The 19105-nt window shown below is 40.1% G+C and overlaps 1 protein-coding gene across 3 annotated transcripts in view; it reads left to right on the forward strand.

Annotated features, from left to right (window-relative positions):
- Positions 1 to 19105, forward strand: part of KCNQ5 (potassium voltage-gated channel subfamily Q member 5) — a 579108-nt gene that overhangs the window by 555056 nt on the left and 4947 nt on the right. For all 3 annotated transcript variants that reach the window (XM_019030067.3, XM_019030068.3, XM_055390620.2), the window contains 2 exons: positions 15488 to 15619; positions 17481 to 17607. In XM_019030067.3, the coding sequence (XP_018885612.1) occupies positions 15488 to 15619; positions 17481 to 17607 (259 nt within the window). The remainder of the gene's footprint in view (positions 1 to 15487; positions 15620 to 17480; positions 17608 to 19105) is intronic.

Genomic DNA, 19105 nt, shown 5'->3' on the forward strand with positions numbered 1-19105 from the left:
CTTGCATCTCCTTCACCTGGAAGCACTTGCCATTTTCCCCTTGAAGTTACCTTCGCACCACCTGGACTGAGAAACTACTCAGAGCTGGAAGAGCATTTTTTTTTTTTTTTTTGAAACAGAGTTTCACTCTTGTTGCCCAGGCTGGAGTGCAACGGTGCGATCTTGGCTCACTGCAACCTCCACCTCCCAGGTTCAAGGATTCTACTGCCTCAGCCTCCTGAGTAGCTGGGATTACAGACATGCACCACCATGACTGGCTAATTTTGTATTTTTAGTAGAGACAGGTTTTCTCCATGTTGGTCAGGCTGGTCTCGAACTCTCAACCTCAGGTGATCTGCCTCCCCCCCCTTGGCTTCCCAAAGTGCTGGGATTACAGACATGAGTCACTGCGCCTGACCTAGAAGAGCAATTTTTTCACCTATGAAGAGCAATCATCAGCCAATGTTCCAAGTAAATCTCACCTCTTTTCTCCTCAGGGTGAGCTTGCTGCCTTCCCGGGCACCCTCTGAAGAAGCAACAGGATAATGAAAGGGAGAAGTTAGCTCTTCCCTCTCCCTCCCTGACCCTTGTCGAAGCCTGACTGTAGACTCTTTAAAGCTCTTCCCAGAGTTCAGTGCACGCATTTGAAAAATAGGTCTTGAGCTTCAACTGTGCACCAGGCACAGAGATAAACGTTAACAAAAAAGATGGATCCCTGCTTAGAGTTGTGAGGAACTACCAGAAAAGTAGAGTCAATTACAATGCAGAGCAGCATATTACTACAGTGACAGAAGTCCAGGACGGTTTGGGCCAACCTATATCGGCACTTTTGGGGAAGGTGGCATTTGGGAAGACTCTAAAAGAAAGAAAAGAAGAAATCTGGTAGATATGTAGGAACTAGCCAGTTACTAAGGAGAATGTAGAGGCTGGGCAGAGAGAACTGCAATTGCAAAGAAGCAGAAGTGAAGGTGGCATTAGAAAGCAAGGGTGATGGTTGAAGGTGGAGGACAAGGATGGGGAGAGTAAGGCTGAAGAGAAGAGCAGGAACCATAAGAATGAGCAGGAATGTGGGGGATTCTAAGTACAGAAATGAATTTATCAGATCAGTGCATGATATGGTTTGGATCTGTGTCCTTGCCCAAATCTCATGTCGAACTGTAATCCCCAATGTCAGAGGAGGAGCCTGGTGGGAGGTGATTGGATCATGGGGGCGGATTTCCCCCTTGCTGTTCTCATAATAGCAAGTGAGTTCTCATGAGATTGGTGGTTTAAACGTGTGTAGCACCTCCCTCCCGCTTCTCTCTTTCTTCCTGCTGCTCCGGCCACATAAGAAGCCTGCTTCCCTTTTGCCTTCCGCCATGATTTTAAGTTCCCTGATGCCTCCCCAGTCGTGCTTCCTGCACAGCCTGCAGAACCATGAGCCAATGAAACCTCTTTTATTTATAAGTTTTTCAGTCTCGGGTATTTCTTTACAGCAGTGCAAGAACGGACTAACGCAGTGCTTCATTTGAAAACTTGGAAAGATGACTCTGATTGCAATGTAAGGAATGTGTTGGAAAGAGAGAACTATTATTACAATACCTGGATCTGCTGGGGCCTGAGCTGGGCAGTCATGATGGAGAATAGTCAAGGATGGATTTCAGATAGGATTTGGATATTTACTGATTGGAGAGGATGGAGGGAAAGAACAGGAGGAATCAAGGATGGCATATCTGGAGGATGGTGAGACAGGCTGGCTTGAGGGGAGATGGTGCATTATTGAGTGTTGAGTTCAAGCAGTCACAGTAGGGCTCAGCAGGTAGGTGGATCTCTGGATCTGACACCCAGGAGAGCAGTCTGGAATATGGACAAATTTGGTAGCTGTCAGCACAGAGATAAATGGTTTGTGGAAGTCTCACCCCAGGGAGTAAAAAGAGAAGATGGTCAACACAGAAGTCTAAGGCTCACAAACAGGAGCTGCAAAAGTAAGAATGCTCTGAAGGAGATAGATTCAAACAGCCAGACAGATGGAAAACCAGGAGAGTGTGACAGAAGAGAAGCCAGAGGAAGAAAGTGTTTCAAGTAGGAGGCAGATGTCAACGCTGTTAAATGCTGCTGAGAGGTCAAAGAAGATAAAGAGTGAGAAGGTCCTTTGAAAGTGGCAACAAGGAGGTCATCTGTGACTTCGGAGAAAAATTCAGTAGAAGGAAAAGGGTTTGAAGCCAGATGGTAAATAGAACACTTTTTTAAATTACCAGAATCTTTCACTCTAATATGAACATAGATGAAGTGTCAAGAATTTCTTTGTAACTAGCAAAGGCTCATCAACTCTTCTAAAATAGCTCAGATCTGATCAGTGAACTGAAGAACCACTAATGACATTTCAGAGTTCCTGAGGTGGATATGCAAATCAGGCCTCACTGTTACCCTGGGTTGGGTGATAAAGTTTTTCAGTTTTCTTGCCCCTGTGTTATTCCTGTTCTGAAAGGCATGTATGGGACCATTATCTTGACCATCCCTAAAATGCAATCTCAGCTGTGAATCCTTCTTACATCTCATTTCATATTTCAGGCAAGAATACTCCGCAAGTAAAGAAGAGGCACGTGTTTGCCATTGCGGGTTTTGTTAAATCTACAAGCTGTTTAATCATCACCAGTTCTTAATTTTGCTGATGGCATCTCTGCTATTTTAGCAGAGGTGATGAGTCTTTCTTTGCAAGTCACTATTAAGACATTCTTGACAGCCAATCTATGACATGTTACAGTAAAGGACGCTGCTAAAAGAACATTTTATGGATCATTTAGCACATATCTTTAAAATCAGCTAATATACTCCCTGGAATGTTGTTTTTGCTTGTTTTTGTTTTGAAGGTAATTACTTGTGGCTACGTTTGCTCCGAGGCTGTGTTAAAGTAGTGTTTTCACTGAAGATGCACTTACTTTGTAGCATGTGAGATATTAAACCTTTTCTTTGGCTATAATTTAAACTGAGTTTTCTATTATTTGCTAAAAATATAGAATCTCCTATTCTATGTTAAAAATATTTTAAAGGAGTCATGTATAGTCAATTTATTTATTTACTTATTCATTTCACACTTTATTATTTGTTTTTTTTTTTTACACTTTAAAATTTATGCAAGATTTTACACTCCCAGGAACACAAAATCCCCAAATTTAGTCGCCATATCAATGCTTACAAATTCCTGGCAGGAAAGACTTCTCCAGATCTGGAAGTTCTTGCTTGGGTTTTACTACTCTTATACCCTTAAAAGAAAATCCAACAAAAATCTACAGGAGGGGCCAGGTGCAGTGGCTCATGCCTATAATTTCAACACTTTGGGAGGCTCAGCTGGGAGGATGGCTTGAGCCCAGGAGTTTGAAACCAGCCTGGGAAACATAGCAAGACCCATCTCTACAAACATTAAAAAAAAACAAAAACTCTGCAGGACAGCCTACTAGATCCTGCATATAAAGGACAATAATGGCAAGCATTAGGAGAATAAGTCTACTCTCAGTGGTGGAAACAGTGTGGCCACAGAATGTCTGAATGTCCTAAGTGAGCCAAATGGAATATCTGCTTGCCCCTACAGTGAGAATATCAGACAGACTGTACACACGTGGAGCTAATTTACATTTCTCTATCAAGAGTTAAAACCAAGAAAATGAGACAGATCAGTGCATCCGGGGACTCCTGGGGTTCCTTGGTCTTGTCTAGTAACCCGATCTAAGATGAAAGAAGAGTAGAGGAATCTTAGATATATAATTTTATAACTTGCTTTGCAGATTATAAAACTGTCAGAGTTTAAATACTGTAAACACAAATACAAATCTATATTGTTGAATTATGTTTATGTATTAACAAGAAAACAACATTAAAAAGTATTCTAAATAACTAACACATATGCCTTCAATAGTGACCCAAATTATCAAGCTCTGCAGCCCTAGTTGTCTGCTGGATTTGTCCCGTGATCAATTTCGAGTGAGGGCTGCCTCAGGGGAAATTCTGTGATCAAAAGGCTCTGGGTCACCTGAAGGATGAGCCTTGGGGTCCGTGCTTTTAAGACAGATAGATGCTGTATTTCTCATGGAGAGTCAGAAATCAGAAGATAGAATTTTCCAAACTGGAAGAGGGAGTATTTCAGTCTGTTTTCTGATGTTTATAACAATATCTGAAACTGAGTAATTTATAAGGATGAATTTATTTCTTACAGTTATGGAGGTTGGGAGGTCCAAGGTGGGGAGGTGTATCTGGTGAGGGCCTTCTTGTTGGTGGGGACTCTCTGTGGCACCCTGAGGCAGCACAGGGCATCACATAGCAAGCAGAGTGAGCATGCTAAGTGCTAACCTAGGTCTCTCTTCCACTTCTTATGAAACCACCAGTTCCTCTCTCATGATAACTCATTAATCCATTAACCCATTAATCCATAATTTATTCATACAGCCAGAGCCCTCATGATCTAATCACCTCTTAAAAGTTCCACCCCTCAATACTGCCACATTGGGCATAAAATTTCAACATGAATTTCGGAGGGGGCATTCAAACCATAACAGAGGGATGTGGAATGCATGTCGGTAGTGTAAATTAACCCAAATAACCAACATAAAGTGAGGGGTTAAGGGGGAGAAACCCACATCCACCCTACAAACATAAGATCTGCAATCACAAGGGGGCCATTCAGCAACCTTCAGAAACTTAGTAATATCCCCAGAAATGAGGGTGCAGAGTAGGTAAAGCACTGTCATCTCCTGCAGAAATCATTTCTGATCACCTCTACCAGCCTGGGTTAAACACCCCTCTTCTGCATTCCCATATCAACCTGGGCTTCCCACCACCTTGCACATCACAAAGTGAATTTTAACTGTCTGCCTACTTGTCTGTCTGCCCTACTAGACTGAAAGTGCCCAAGCAATAGGATTTGTTTCTTCATTGCTGTATCCCTGGCATCTAGCACAGAAGCTGGCATATAATAGGCACTCAATAAATGTTTGATGAATTAATGAATGGACAAATTCTCGAGTCCCACTCATCAGGCATCACTAGGGGAGGCAGCCACATGGAGCTTATCTAGAGAGCTCCAAGCTCTGGACAAATGAAACTCTCAAATCCTATCAGAGCTCACAGTCGCAGCAACCATTGTCTTGCACCATGCTTGTAGAGAGGAAGAGACTGAGGACCAAATGATCATTGTCATCACGTAGGAGGCTTCTTTAACTCTGCCAGCTCCCAGCAGTTAACAGTTCGGAGCCTAACACAATACTCAGCACAACGTCATAGGTACTCAATGAATATTCATTGAAAGAATGAATGAATCAGTCACTTTAGCACTTCCTTCCCCTTCCAAGGTAATCCTTTGAAAAATTAATGGAACTTCTTAACTACTTCTTGCATGAAACTTCAGACCTCACTCAAGGACGGGGAAGCATTTCGGTTCTGATTAGAGGTCTGACACCAAGGCACTCTAATGCCATGTCAATGGGTCTGACATGTGCGACTTAGAAGATTTTGCAAGCTGGCATGAATCATGATCACTTCTTTGCATGAGAGCAGGGATTGTTCCACCCCCAACACACTCCACCACCACATGCCACCGTCACCCCAATCCTGTCTCTACTCCAGTGGCTCTCAACCTTGGCCACACATTAGCATCACCTGAAAAGTTTTATAAAATCTTTGGACCATGCCCTGGAACAATTAAAACAGAATTTCTGGAGGTAGGACCCAGGCATTTTTTAAAGCTCCCTAGGTGATTCCAAAGAGCAGCCAAGCTTGGGAAGTACTGCTGTCTTGACAGTCAATCAAACTGCCTCTTCAGTTCACAGTTGGCTGAGCCCTCTCCGCCCTGCACATGGTTTGGCTGCTGGCTGGGTCCGTCCATCTGTTTGGTGGTGGCAGCAGTCACTGCTGCTTCTGTTTTCTCATCGTTCTTATCTCTGCATATTCATATGCAATATTTTTACCCTAATTTAGAGGATTGGAATAAGACTTTTGTAAGATTTTAGAACTCATGGCAGCACAACAAATGCACCTACATTTCCTTATAAGTGCACATGTGTTCGTGTGTATATATAGATGTCGTCTACCCAGAGTTTCACTTTGCTTTAGTTATTTCTTCATGCTCAGAAAATTGTATGAGCAGACTTCAGTTTCAAGAGGAGGTACCAGTTTAGGTTTGTGATGAATCTTTTACACCCTCTAGTGGTACTGCTGGGGCATGTCAGTTTTGTGCAATAGGTTTATTAGACTCCTTGTCTCTTCATAACCAACAGCATCAAAGGAGACTAACCTTAGAGATCTTTTGTTCTTTGCTGCTGTATTAGTCCCAGTGATGCAATCTACCCTCACGAAGAAAAGAAGCAGATGAGTATGTAACTTATTCCTCAGCCTTTTGCTGGTCCTCCAAAGGGCTCGTCATAGGTACTTAATGAATATTCACGAAAGAATGGATGAATCAGTCACTTTCTCTTCTAAGGTAATCCTTTGAAAAATTAGTAGAACTTCTTAACTACTTCTTGCATGAAACTTTAGACCTCTCTCAAAGAAGGAGAGACATAGTAAAAACAGGACATTCACTTAGCAAAAGTGTATTGAACACTTACTATGTGCCAGGCACATGTGAGTAAAAACAATCATATCATATCAAAGTGTCTTTTTCATTGTTGTTATTTTGTGTTAAAGTATGAAGATCTTAATGTTAAGACAATAGAGGAACCTTATGATTAAGAGCTCAAAGCTGGAGCCAAACTGGTTCACGTCCTAATTCCACAATTACTGGATGTTTAACATCAGGCAAGTTACTTAACCTCTCTGTCCCTCAGTTTATCTGCAAAACAGGGATGGCAATAGTACCCTTATCATAGGATTATACTATAAAGTGCTATCTAATATTATTATCATTTTAATCATTAAATGTATCTTAAAGGTCCTAATTTAACTCTAGAATGATTTGCCCAGACATTCCTTTCTAGTAGGAAATACACAAGTCCTATCAAACTTTTTTTGTAAGCATGTAAGAGGCCACCAAGGTCTTCTGCTTCTTCCCCAGGCCAGTTCATGGGCTTTCATTTATTCCTGGCTTCAGGGCATTTTCTCTTAGCTCTTCTTATCTAAACCAGGGGTCAGCAAACTATAGCCAGGGGATCAAAATCTAACCCAAGGGGCTTGTTTTTATAAATAAAGTTTTATTGAAATGTAGTTACACTCATTCATTTATTTATTGTCCTATGGCTGCTCGCATGCTACAGTGGCTGACTTGAGTAGTTTCAGCAGAGACCATACAACCCACAAAGCATAAGATATTTACTACCTGGCCTTTTATAGAAGAAGTTTCTGGCCCTTGTCTAGACTCTGAGTCGCTCTGGACTTGCTCCCAGCTGTGTTTAGAGAGTAAGACACAGAAGGTCTGGGCTAGCCTATGTGAGAACTAAGCGTGAAACCAGATTTCACTCTTCTACCTGCCAATAAGGACTCCCCTACTCCCCTGGTCTCCCCTCCACCCCCTCATCCTGTAGTTAAAGCCCTTAGTATATGAAATGCAAGTCTTAGAAAAAAAATTGAAGAATTGAAAGACCTTTTGAATTCATAGTTTGATACCTACTTTGGGACATTTTCCTCAATTTTCAGCACCCACATATTTTTCCTGGTGTCTAGAATTATTGAACTCTGAGCTTCCTTGCTCCCTGCAAGTAACGAGATAATGGCCTACTCTCTCCTCTTATCAAAGGCTAATTGGGTAGCTTTTTGCTCATGATATACGTTGGGAATATATTACATATATTTGCTGGAAAATATACCCTGTAAAGCAAAACTAACAGACTCCAATGAGACTGATGTATATATCCTACAAATGAGGTAAAGTAAGCAGACAGCCCCTAAAATTTGTGATAAAAGGGAAAACATTACAATTATTGGAGGTAGGTAACCCATATTAGCCATGGACTGATTCCCAGAAGGGACCTTATGAGAGAATGCAGGTGGCCAGGTTGAAAGGCAGATGTATTCCAAGTATGGGATCCCCTCTGGAAAGACAAGGATAGAGATGAATAAATGACTAATGTGGCCTTGGATTCATTTGTGTGAGAATGTCAGAGCATACAAGGCAGAGTAGGAGGTCAGATCCATAGACAGCCTAAACATTCTCCTTAATGTTTACAAGGTTGCCTGCCTGGGATTCACTCTGTGTTGCAGCACTGTGAGTGGAATGGTAAAAATGTGAGCCTTGGCATCTGCAGTAACCTTGTTCTTACTAGTTCTGTGACCTTGAACAGGTAACTCAACCTCTTGAGCTTTACTTGACCCAAATGTCAAAGGTGGAAAATTCTTAGAGTTTTAAGTTGACAGAATGCAAGTAAAGTACTTAGCACTGCACCAGCCATCCAGCCAAGCACAACTCTTGGAGACCCACTCAACACTAAGTTGAAAAGAGCAAGATCTATGTCTTGCTCACCTTTGTATCCCCGCCATCCAGCTCTGTTTCCAGCAGATGGATAGTGGGTGCCCAGGTTAAGTTCATTGCATCATAGAGACAGAGGCAGTTCCAGGCATTCCAGTGATGACCAGAGAAATAAGAAAATGCTGCAGGGGGCAAGGAGGACAATACTAAATACTCAGAGATGCTTTCTCAAACTTAGCTTGGACACAAATTTTCCTCTCTCTACCTTCTATTTTGATCATGAAAATCGTGTACTGTCCTGGAAGAAGTGAGAGGGGATTGGGTGGAAAGAGGGAGGCTGAGATAATTGAATAATGTAAACATGTCAAGTTATGTGACCCCACTGACCAGGCATCTTCATTCACAGAGTATGATGGCTAAAACAGTTAGGAGCCCCAGAGAGCATCCCTCACACCTGGTCCTGCTTAGAGCAAGACGGACACACGTGATTTTTGGAAGCACTGATAGCAATCTCCTAGGAATGAAAAACTGAGGTTGTATTCTTTTTAGACTCGAGCCACATGTTTTCCACTGTTTTCTTGATGGTCTTATAATACCATAAATTTCATTCAACCAATATAATTCCATCCCAGCAGGTTCTTCCCTCTCTTTTCCCCAGACAGTTTTGTTTTGCTATTAGGTCTTTCTTTACTTTTGCTTCTTATCATGTTGTAGTATTACATATTTCTTGACTTCCACTGTTCTTGTCTTTCTCCTTATTTCCTCAAAATGATATCTGGTTGCTTGCAATGCAGTTGCTTTGTGTGATCCTAATTACGTTAGCAATCTAAGGAAAAAGAACATTATGTTTTCATGATTTTCAGTAGCAGTTCTATTTAAATGACTTTTCTGAACCACACATGGTCCTAACTATTGAATGAGTGAACATTTCTTTTACTTTAGAAAGTTTTTTTTATTCATGGAGGAAACTCAGAGGCTTATGATCTTTCTGAAATGTGCCTGAAGAACTTCAATCTATTCTGAGGCATTCTTTTTAGAAGATCTGTACAAGAGTCTGCCTTGTCACAGAACACAAACATCTTTGAACTATGGAATAGCAAATCCTCATTTATTTCTTCAGCTAGCATTTAATGAACCCCCTAATACTTGCCAGGGATTATGCAGATGCTGAAGTAAAGAGCACAGTTCCCGGCATGAATAAACTCCAGTGGGTGAGACACACTGCCACAGATTTAGTTACATCACAGTGCATTTGAAAGCACAGAGAAAGACCATCTACCCCAGTGAGGGTGGTTAGGAAAGATTTCCTAGAGCACTTGGTGCTTGAGCTGAATCTGGAACAATTAGCATTTTAGGTAGAGTGCAAAGAGACAGAATCCTGATGAATGGGCACTTTGGTGACAGGAAAATCCAGATGGGCTGGAGAGCAGGCAGCATGCAGAGGAATGACTAGAGATGAGTATTTGGAGAGAGAAGGGGGGAATTCTCACCATTGACTACACTCTTCCTTCTAGAGTTGCCCAAAGTCTCCACAGTAGAGCTTCTAAACAAATAAACCTCCCATGTTCATTAAACTCTGGGCCAAGTTTTGGGATATCAAGAGTAGAAGACATAATCCCTGCATTCAAGGGTCTCACACAGTCTGGTGGAGGAAGCTAGTATATGAGTAAATAATTACAGTGTGGTGTGTTAGGTACTAAGCTAGAGGTTAACAGAGAAGTGATTAACTGTTTTGTTGGAATCATAAAAATTTCTATGAAAGAAGTGAGCTTTTTTTGAGACAAGGTCCCACTCTGTTACCCAGGCTGGAGTGCAGTGGCAAGACTGTCAAGGCTCACTGTAGCCTCGACCTCCTGGGCTAAAGTGATCCTCCCACCGCAGCCTCCCAAGTAGCTGGGAGCATAGGCATGTGCCATCATGCATGGTTAATTTTTTATTCTTTGTAGAGACAGGGGTCTCACTATGTTGCCCAGGCTGGTCTCAAACTCCTAGGCTCAAGCAATCCTCCCTCCTCAGCCTCCCAAAGTGCTGTGATTACATGTGTAAGCCACCACACCTGGCCAAAAGAAGTGACTTTAAAGCAGAGTTTTGAAAACACAGCAGGATTTCAGGAAAAAGAAATAGCAAATGGAAGTAATTGAAGTATATAATTGATTGGCTAGGGTTTTTGTGGACCTACACATACTTTATTGTTGCTGGAACCTAAAGTGGAAGGTGATGAGGCAAGAGAGGTAGAGGACAGTTTATAAACAGCCATATAGGATGTGCTTCTAGGAGTTTGATGTTTATCCTACAGGCCATGGAAAACCAATGAAGGACTTTAGAAGGGGGGTAATATGCCCTTACTTGCATTTTGAAAGGTTTGTTCTTTCTAAGCCTATAGCAGTGGAGATGCAAATGAGGGGACAGCTTTGAGAGCTATTAGGACATGCCTAGTCTTCTTTTAACAAAAGTATAATGACAGGGTCATCGTTCTTTATATAAATCATTGATTTCAAAAGTATCTATGGGCCAAGTGCAGTGGTTCATGCCTGTAATCCCAGCCCTTTGGAAGGCCAAGGCAGACAGATCACTTGAGCTCAGGAGTTTGAGACCAGCCTGGGCAACATAGGGAGACCCCCCATCTCTGCAAAAAATATAAAAATTAACCGGTGTGGGGGTATATCCTTGTAGGCCCAGCTACTTGGGAGGCTGAGATGGGAGGATTGGCAGATCTGGGAGGTCAAGGCTGCAATGAGCCATGATTGTGCCACTGCACTCCACCTGGCGTGACAGAGTGAGACCTTGTCTCAAAAAAAAAAAAAGAAAAAAAGAAAGACAGTCTATGCTTTTAAACATTCCCTCCATACTTATAAACCATAGAACCTGATTTAGAACTTTCATATCTCACTTTGAATCTCTTCAATGTTTTTGTTTTCAACCCACAACACAGCCAGTTGAGAAAATCTATTTGATCTCCATCTTCAAAAACTTAATCCTTAATAAGTAAGATATTTTTAGCATCAGTAATGCACTGGTAAATGCTGAACAACCAGCTCTTCAGGAGAAGGAAATCCTGATTTGTATTGTTTGCCAATTTCTGTAGTGTAAATACTCCTGTCATAGCTGTTTTCAAACTACCAATGTGACATCACTGAGCAGGAATTGAGAAGACGAGCAATATTACATTATTAGATAGAATTTCCATGGTACGGACACAATAGATGTGAACAACTCAAGAGCCTAGAGAGTAACATACAGTAAAATAATTAGGAAATGGTGAGGTTTGAGTACATATTACCTTTATTTTTAATATAATGTACTTGATTGTAGGTCTATGTAATTTAATTTTTAGTAACAGCTGTATTTAATAACCACCCAAATTCTTTTTTTTAAATACTTTAAGTTCTACGGTACATGTGCACAATGTACAGGTTTGTTACATAGGTATACATGTGCCGTGTTGGTGTGCTGCACCCATTAACTCGTCATTTACATTAGGTATTTCTCCTAATGCTATCCCTCCCCCTGCTCCCTACCCCATGACAGGCCCTGGGAAGTGATGTTCCCCGCCCTGTGTCCAAGTGTTCTCATTGTTCAATTCCCACCTATGAGTGAGAATATGTGGTGTTTAATAACCACCAAAATTCTTTTTTTTTTTTTTTTTTTTTTGAGACGGAGTCTTGCTCTGTCACCCAGGCTGGAGTGCAGTGGCGTGATCTCGGCTCACTGCAAGCTTTGCCTCCCGGGTTCATGCCATTCTCCTGCCTCAGCCTCCCAAGTAGCTGGGACTACCGGCGCCCGTCACCACGCCCGGCTAATTTTTTGTATTTTTAGTAGAGATGGGGTTTCACCGTGTTAGCCAGGATGGTCTCGATTTCCTGTCCTCGTGATCCACCCGCCTCGGCCTCCCAAAGTGCTAGGATTACAGGCGTGAGCCACCACGCCCAGCCTAATAACCACCAAAATTCTTAAAAGTAGTCAGTGGTTGGGAGTCAATGCAAGGTTGCTCCAGGCACCACTGCACATACTCCTCTTTTCTAAATAATTGAAATGATATTTATTAATCCAATTTTCACTATTTAATTCTCATACATAAAGTAGGAAAATCTGTAAGTAAAGCACTGGAAAAAAGGCAATACCACCTGAGGAGTGGTATGATGTATAAAAATAAATGATAAACCTATTAAGAGTTTTAAAATCTACTCTGTTTTGCATACTTATCATTATGTGAGTATATTGAAATAACATAAAAGATAATCAGTTTCATTTTTAGTATTGATCACAATTATAAACCATGGATTTTAATTTTAACTTTAGCTAGCTAGCTCATAAATAGTAAATTATGTAAGTAAAAATGAAATTATTTAAGGTTTGCATGAACTATGACTGCATGAGTGCTAGAGTGCAATATTATCTATCAAATGCCTTCAAAATGTACTTTCTATTAAAACATCTCTGAAAGGAAGAGAGAAAAGCAACAAGCAACTTTTGATGAATTATCTGAAAGAGCTCACATAACATCCCACCAAGAAACAATGGCAGATCCCCATTAGGGCAAAAAAGGCAGTTGGAAGTATGTAGGTTCACATCTGGGCAGATGCGTCCCAAACCACAAATGTGTGAGCTACAGCCAGAGAGAACACACTGACTTATGCTGTAGCTTGCCCCTCTTCTACCACCATAGGAAAGAAAGAACTGCCAAAGATCCCACTCAGACTTCTCAATTCTCCAGAATTGATGCCATGGGAAAACCAGGAGGTAATGTGGCAGTGGAAACCAGACAGATCTGGGTGGAATCCTGATTTTGCCTAATACCAGTTGCTTGTTTTGGGGGGCAAGTTACTTAAGTTCTTTGAACCTCAGTTTCCCAAAATATAAATAGGAGAAAGGAATATCTTATCAAGTGCTATTGAAGACATACAAAGTACTTCACATAACAAGTGGTAGACAGATGTTATGAAAACACAAACAACCACACAACAACAGCAAAACCACCTTGGGATGTATGAAGATGATTTTCCTTTTTTCCTGCCCACCCAGGCATCATTAGCTACTTTGAAGACAGCAAAGAAGGGTTCTAGGCTGTTAGATTAGCTCTTCTGGTTTTATTCTTAATATGACTCAGGTTAGAGAATCTTCTCTTTATCTCTTTCTTTCCTTCCTCCTCTTATTCAACAAATATTTTTTACTGTGTCAGAAACTGTGCGAAGCTCTAAGCACACAATGTCATAGTAGAAGTAACAACAATAGCTAACTTTTATTAAGCACTGACTGTTGAACAAAAGACATCTAGGCCGGGCGCGGTGGCTCACGCCTGTAATCCCAGCATTTTGGGAGGCTGAGGCGGGCAGATCACAAGGTCAGAAGTTCGAGACCAGCCTGGCCAATATGGTGAAACCCCATCTCTACTAAAGATACAAAAAATTAGCAGGTGTGGTGGCACGTGCCTGTAATCCCAGCTACTCGGGAGGCTGAGGCAGGAGAATCGCTTGAACCTGGGAGGCAGAAATTACTACGAGCTGAGATCATGCCATTGCACTCCAGCCTGGGTGAAAGGGCGAGACTCCGTCTCAAAAAAAAAAAAAAAAAAAAAAGACATCTATGTCTGCCTTTACCTAATATACAGTCTGGTATATGGAAACAGATATTTACATAATTGCTCAGGACCAGAAATTTCACATGTAACATATTTTGTTATTTTTCTCAGTTTTTTTGATACAGGACACTAAGACTCTATGAAACCTAAATGCTGGTAAACCAATTTGGAACCAAAGCTCAATACTAAGAGGTTAAATTAAAACACTAATTTTCTTTACTTTCTGCTGAATAATTTTGCTTAAATGGTTTTGGGGGGAAAATACGAAACCTATACTGAATAAAGAAGAGATTGGTGAAAAATATGTGGTTAGAGAAAGGGAGTAAGAATATTACAGATAAATGATTCAGGAATAATTAGGATATAATTAATTGAAAGTTAATAATACAATTGCAAGGTAGGGTTTAGGCTTTTTAACCTATAAAACAATTTGGATTCCTTGAAATCAGCTGTCACCTAAGATAGACAATGGATGTTTTCTTTTTCAACTTTACATTTGTTCCTAATCTTCCCACTTTCCACCAAGTGACAACAAATTTTGTCTCTTAGTGACTGATTCCCAGCCTGGAATCTACAAGTGTGATAATGGAAGTCTATGGGCCATTTAATAACTGAAAAACACCAACAGATTTAAATTTACCTGCAATAAGGCTACACAAACTAATTCAAATGTTATGTTTCTCTGCTTTCATCAGAAATTGCATCAAGTTATTGCAGGAACTAGTTATCTTAGGCAGATTAGCTATTGATGGCATCATGGAATTTGTTGATGAAATATCATTGTAAAAGATGGGGCCCATGTTGCAGGAGGCATTGTTATAAGAGGTCTCTGGTTCTGAAAAGCTTAGGCTCCCAAGCTTAGTTAAGAAATGTGTTATGGCAGGACCCAGTGGCTCATGCCTGTAGTCCCAGCACTTGGGGAGGCTGAGGCAGGAGGATTGCTTGAGCCCAAGAGTTAGAGCCTGGGCAACATAGTGAGACCTCATCTCAAAAAAAAAAAAAGTGTATTATGTTTAAAACAAAAAGAACTTGGCTAGCTAATCCAGCAGTATTCTGCAGGAATAATTTATGGGAAAAAAAACACAAATTTCCATATTAATGTACATTTCTCTAGAGAGAATAGAGTGTTTTGCAAACACATTTGTATCTCAAAAATGCATGTAGTTCCATAAAAGACCATTTTAACAGCCTTTATATTTTTTAAGGGATGCTATTACTAGGTGTTGTATCTTGGACTTCTGGAGATTGCATGGAAAAGTTAGAATTGCATTTTGACTTTAACTTACATTCAGGGTTTCAACGGACATTAAAAAGGCAAAACACTTAGTGTTCAGCCTCTTTTTTAGTGTGTTTTTCTATTCTTAAGGTGTTGTCTCACATGAGATGTTCTTAAATTGTCCACTGTAATCTCAGGCTTTTATATTACACATCTGCAGAAGCCAAAAATAATTCGATGCATGACTTTTCCCCCCAGAGTTTCTTATTATATTTACTGGTAAACTATTTTGGTAACTTATATTAACAGAGTTATAAAGATTAATATGTAATATGTTCTCATACAGAATTATGAAATTTCATGTTGCAAAACGGAAGTTTAAGGAAACGTTACGTCCATATGATGTAAAAGATGTCATTGAACAATATTCTGCTGGTCATCTGGACATGTTGTGTAGAATTAAAAGCCTTCAAACACGGTAAGCAATGGAAATGTCATTCCTTGTAAAGGAATGGGCATAGAACCTATCTAGGAAGAACTTCTCTTTAGTAGAGTAAACCTCTGAACTCCATATTTTTCATTCACTTTTAGTGGGCAAATGGAATTTGCTTTTAACATTGATTTTATTTTGCTTTTAACATAAATATAACTCAGGCATTCAAAGCATCCAACTGTCTCATTTTCCTTATCTGTAAAAATGGGAAGAAAGTTAGTTCTTGCCTTATAGGGTTGTCATGAGGATTGAACGAGTTAATGCATGTAATTCATAACATGTAACAGGCCTGGTACTGTGTCTAATAAACATCAATGGTTGTTGCTGATGTTTGAATTATTACTGCTGCTGATCCTAAATTATCTAAATTCCATTTATTATCTAAATTCTAATCATCCTTTGGGAATAACGTACTATTTCTCCTTCATTAAGTTTCATCCAACCATCCAACCTGTGAAGACGGGCCTTTCTCTGACCTTTATACAGTAGCAGAGTCTACTGCAGAGCACAAGAGCACTCAGACTCTCGGTGTGCTGGGCCAAAGTTGAGACTTGGCCCTTGTGTTGTTTCCTGGTTGCAAGTGTGTTCACCTTGCTCTGGACTAAGACTGAGGTCCTTCGTTCATGTCCTGTACGGTTCTACAAATATACTATCCTCCTAGTAGCATCTTATTGAGTGATTAAAAGAAATGAATTCCACATGTTAATTCCAACCACATATGGTTGATTGTGATTATCTCAAAGCCAAAATATTCAGTAAATTCAGTTTTTTAAGAGCCTTGCTTTATCACCAGCACAAATTACCAGCATTTGTGATTATATAGTGCCCAAAATGCAAGGACTGAGACTTGAACTTTTTTTAATGCCCCCCAGCACACTTAGCCCAGTGTGAGGCATATAATGGGCCCTTAGTAAAATACCTGTTCATCAATTGTTATAGAAATAACAATTTGTTAATTCATTTAGCAGGTAATTATTGAGCCCATCATGTGTGCCAGGACCTGTGGACATCCAGGGATTGATAAAATAATGACCCAGACCTTGTAGAGTTTGCAGTTTAGTAAATTAGATGTCATGGCAGGAAGTGAGTACTGCCTATGTTTCTCTTCAGACAAAGTAAACTGGAAAGTTGTCAATACTCTTGATAATTCAATTCTAAACACGTACAAAAAAAAGAAGAAAGTGATTCTCATTTAGGCTGGTCAAGTTCTCTTGGAAATTGCTTTAATTCATTCAGTAACATCTGTAACATGACCAGAGATTGTGGTCATATTGCAATCTCTGCCTAGATGGCCACGGCCTTCTAAGTTCTTTAATAAAACTGTCTACAGCTCCCAAGGTTTTATAAAGTTGAACTGCTACAGTATTTATAGAACCAATCTTGGGTTTCTAGCTCATGTATCTTCTCCAACTTGAACTCCGAAAGAAAAAGACCATGGCTTTCTTATCTGCTTATCTTTCACACATGTACAATAGATGCTCATAGAATAATCTGTTCTATTAATGTAAGATCACTATAGTTATGATTTTTGTCATATTTTGAAATGGTTAAATTCAGGAACTGCCTGATCAGAGGTAGATACATATTACTTTGTAGTTTAGGACACTTTTACTTCCAGAAGATCACCCATAAGTGATTTTATCTTGGACCAGAATAATGAGAAAATTAATTTCATGTGTAATCTCATGTTCAAATAAGCATATCAACTGGAACAAGTTCTTTCTTATTTCATCTTACATAAATTGAAGATAACTGTATTTAATTTTTTTTTCCAAAACTCTTCATTCTGACCTAGGGCAATCTCCACCTTCAGCCCTCATAATCAGATCTCCTCTTTCTCTGATAGCGTTGATCAAATTCTTGGAAAAGGGCAAATCACATCAGATAAGAAGAGCCGAGAGAAAATAACAGCAGAACATGAGACCACAGACGATCTCAGTATGCTCGGTCGGGTGGTCAAGGTTGAAAAACAGGTAAAACTCAACTACGCTGGGTATCTTTTTAGCCAGAATTTTTTTAATCAAAATTTATTATAGGCAATTGTATGTATTCCAGTGATTATTTTAAAATAAATAAAATCACAAAAAGAGTGAATAAAATTAAATTTTCTTTGTGTGTAGACAGTGCTCTCTGAAACACTCTGGATTTCCCTTTAAGGAATAGAAAATTTCATCTCATCAATTAACAGTTAATTGGAAACAACTATAGATTTCCAATAGTTGAAAATCGTTTAAAAATAACAAAGATCTATTCTTCATTTGTGTTTCAGTTGTTTTTATTGTTTCTTTTTTAGGTCATTAATTTTTTTTTTTTTTGAGACAGAGTCTCACTCTATTGCCCAGGCTGGAGTGTAGTGGCATGCTCCCAGCTCACTGCAACCTCCGCCTCCTGGGTTCAAGTGATTCTCGTGCCTCAGCCTCCCAAGTAGATGGGATTACAGGCATGCGCCACCAAGACCGGCAAATTTTTGTATTTTTAGTAGAGACAGGTTTCACCATGTTGGCCAGGCTTGTCTCAAACTCCTGACCTCAAGTGATCCACTTGCCTTGGCCTCCCAAAGTGCTGGGATTACAGGCGTGAGCCATAGCACTCTGCAGGTCACTCCTTTTAAAAGTAAAACAAGGCCGGGTGTGGTGGCTCATGCCTGTAGTCCCAACACTTTTGGAGGCCGAGGCGGGCAGATCACAAGGTCAGGAGTTCAAGACCAACCTGACCAACATGGTGAAACCCCGTCTCTACTAAAAATAAAATAAAATAAAATAAAACATAAAATAAATAAAAATAAAACTTTATTATAATTCTGATGACACATTGAATGTTTGTTAACCTCAAGTCTGTTGCATCTTCATATACAAAGACAATTTTCCAGAAATCAATTGGCTCCCCCAATTTAATAAAAAATACTTCATATATTAATTCCGGAGCATTTTGTACCTTTATTTTTTTAATGTAACTTTAAATTCAGAATCACCTAGATTGATGCTTAGGGTATTGGTTTCATTATAGAATAAGTTCCTTACTAGATTTCTGTAGAATTTCAGAATGTCTTCATAGAGGAGACTTAGGAAAGACAATCTGACTGGAATGGGAAGTCTTTTTTTTTTTTTTTTTTTTTTTCAGACAGGGACTTCTCTGTCACCCAGGCTGGAGTGCAGTGGCACAATCATGGCTCACTGCAGCCTCTACCTCCTGGGCTCAGTCAATCCTCCCAACTCAGCCTTCCTAGCAGCTGGGACTATGGGCATGCACCACCATACCCGGCTGATTTTTGTATTATTTTTGGTAGAGACGAGGTCTCGCCATGTTGCCCAGGCTGGTCTCAAACTCCTGGGCTCAATTCTCCTGCCTCAGTTTCCCAAAGTGCTGGCATTACAGGCATGAGCCACTGCACCCAGCCTGGAATGGAAAGTCTTAAATTTGCATTTTTATAGTGCTTATATGACTTTTAAGAGGCACTATTTAAAGAAGTGG

The sequence above is a fragment of the Gorilla gorilla genome, chromosome 5, assembly GCF_029281585.2.
Source record: "Gorilla gorilla gorilla isolate KB3781 chromosome 5, NHGRI_mGorGor1-v2.1_pri, whole genome shotgun sequence".
Classification (NCBI taxonomy): Eukaryota; Metazoa; Chordata; class Mammalia; order Primates; family Hominidae; genus Gorilla; species Gorilla gorilla.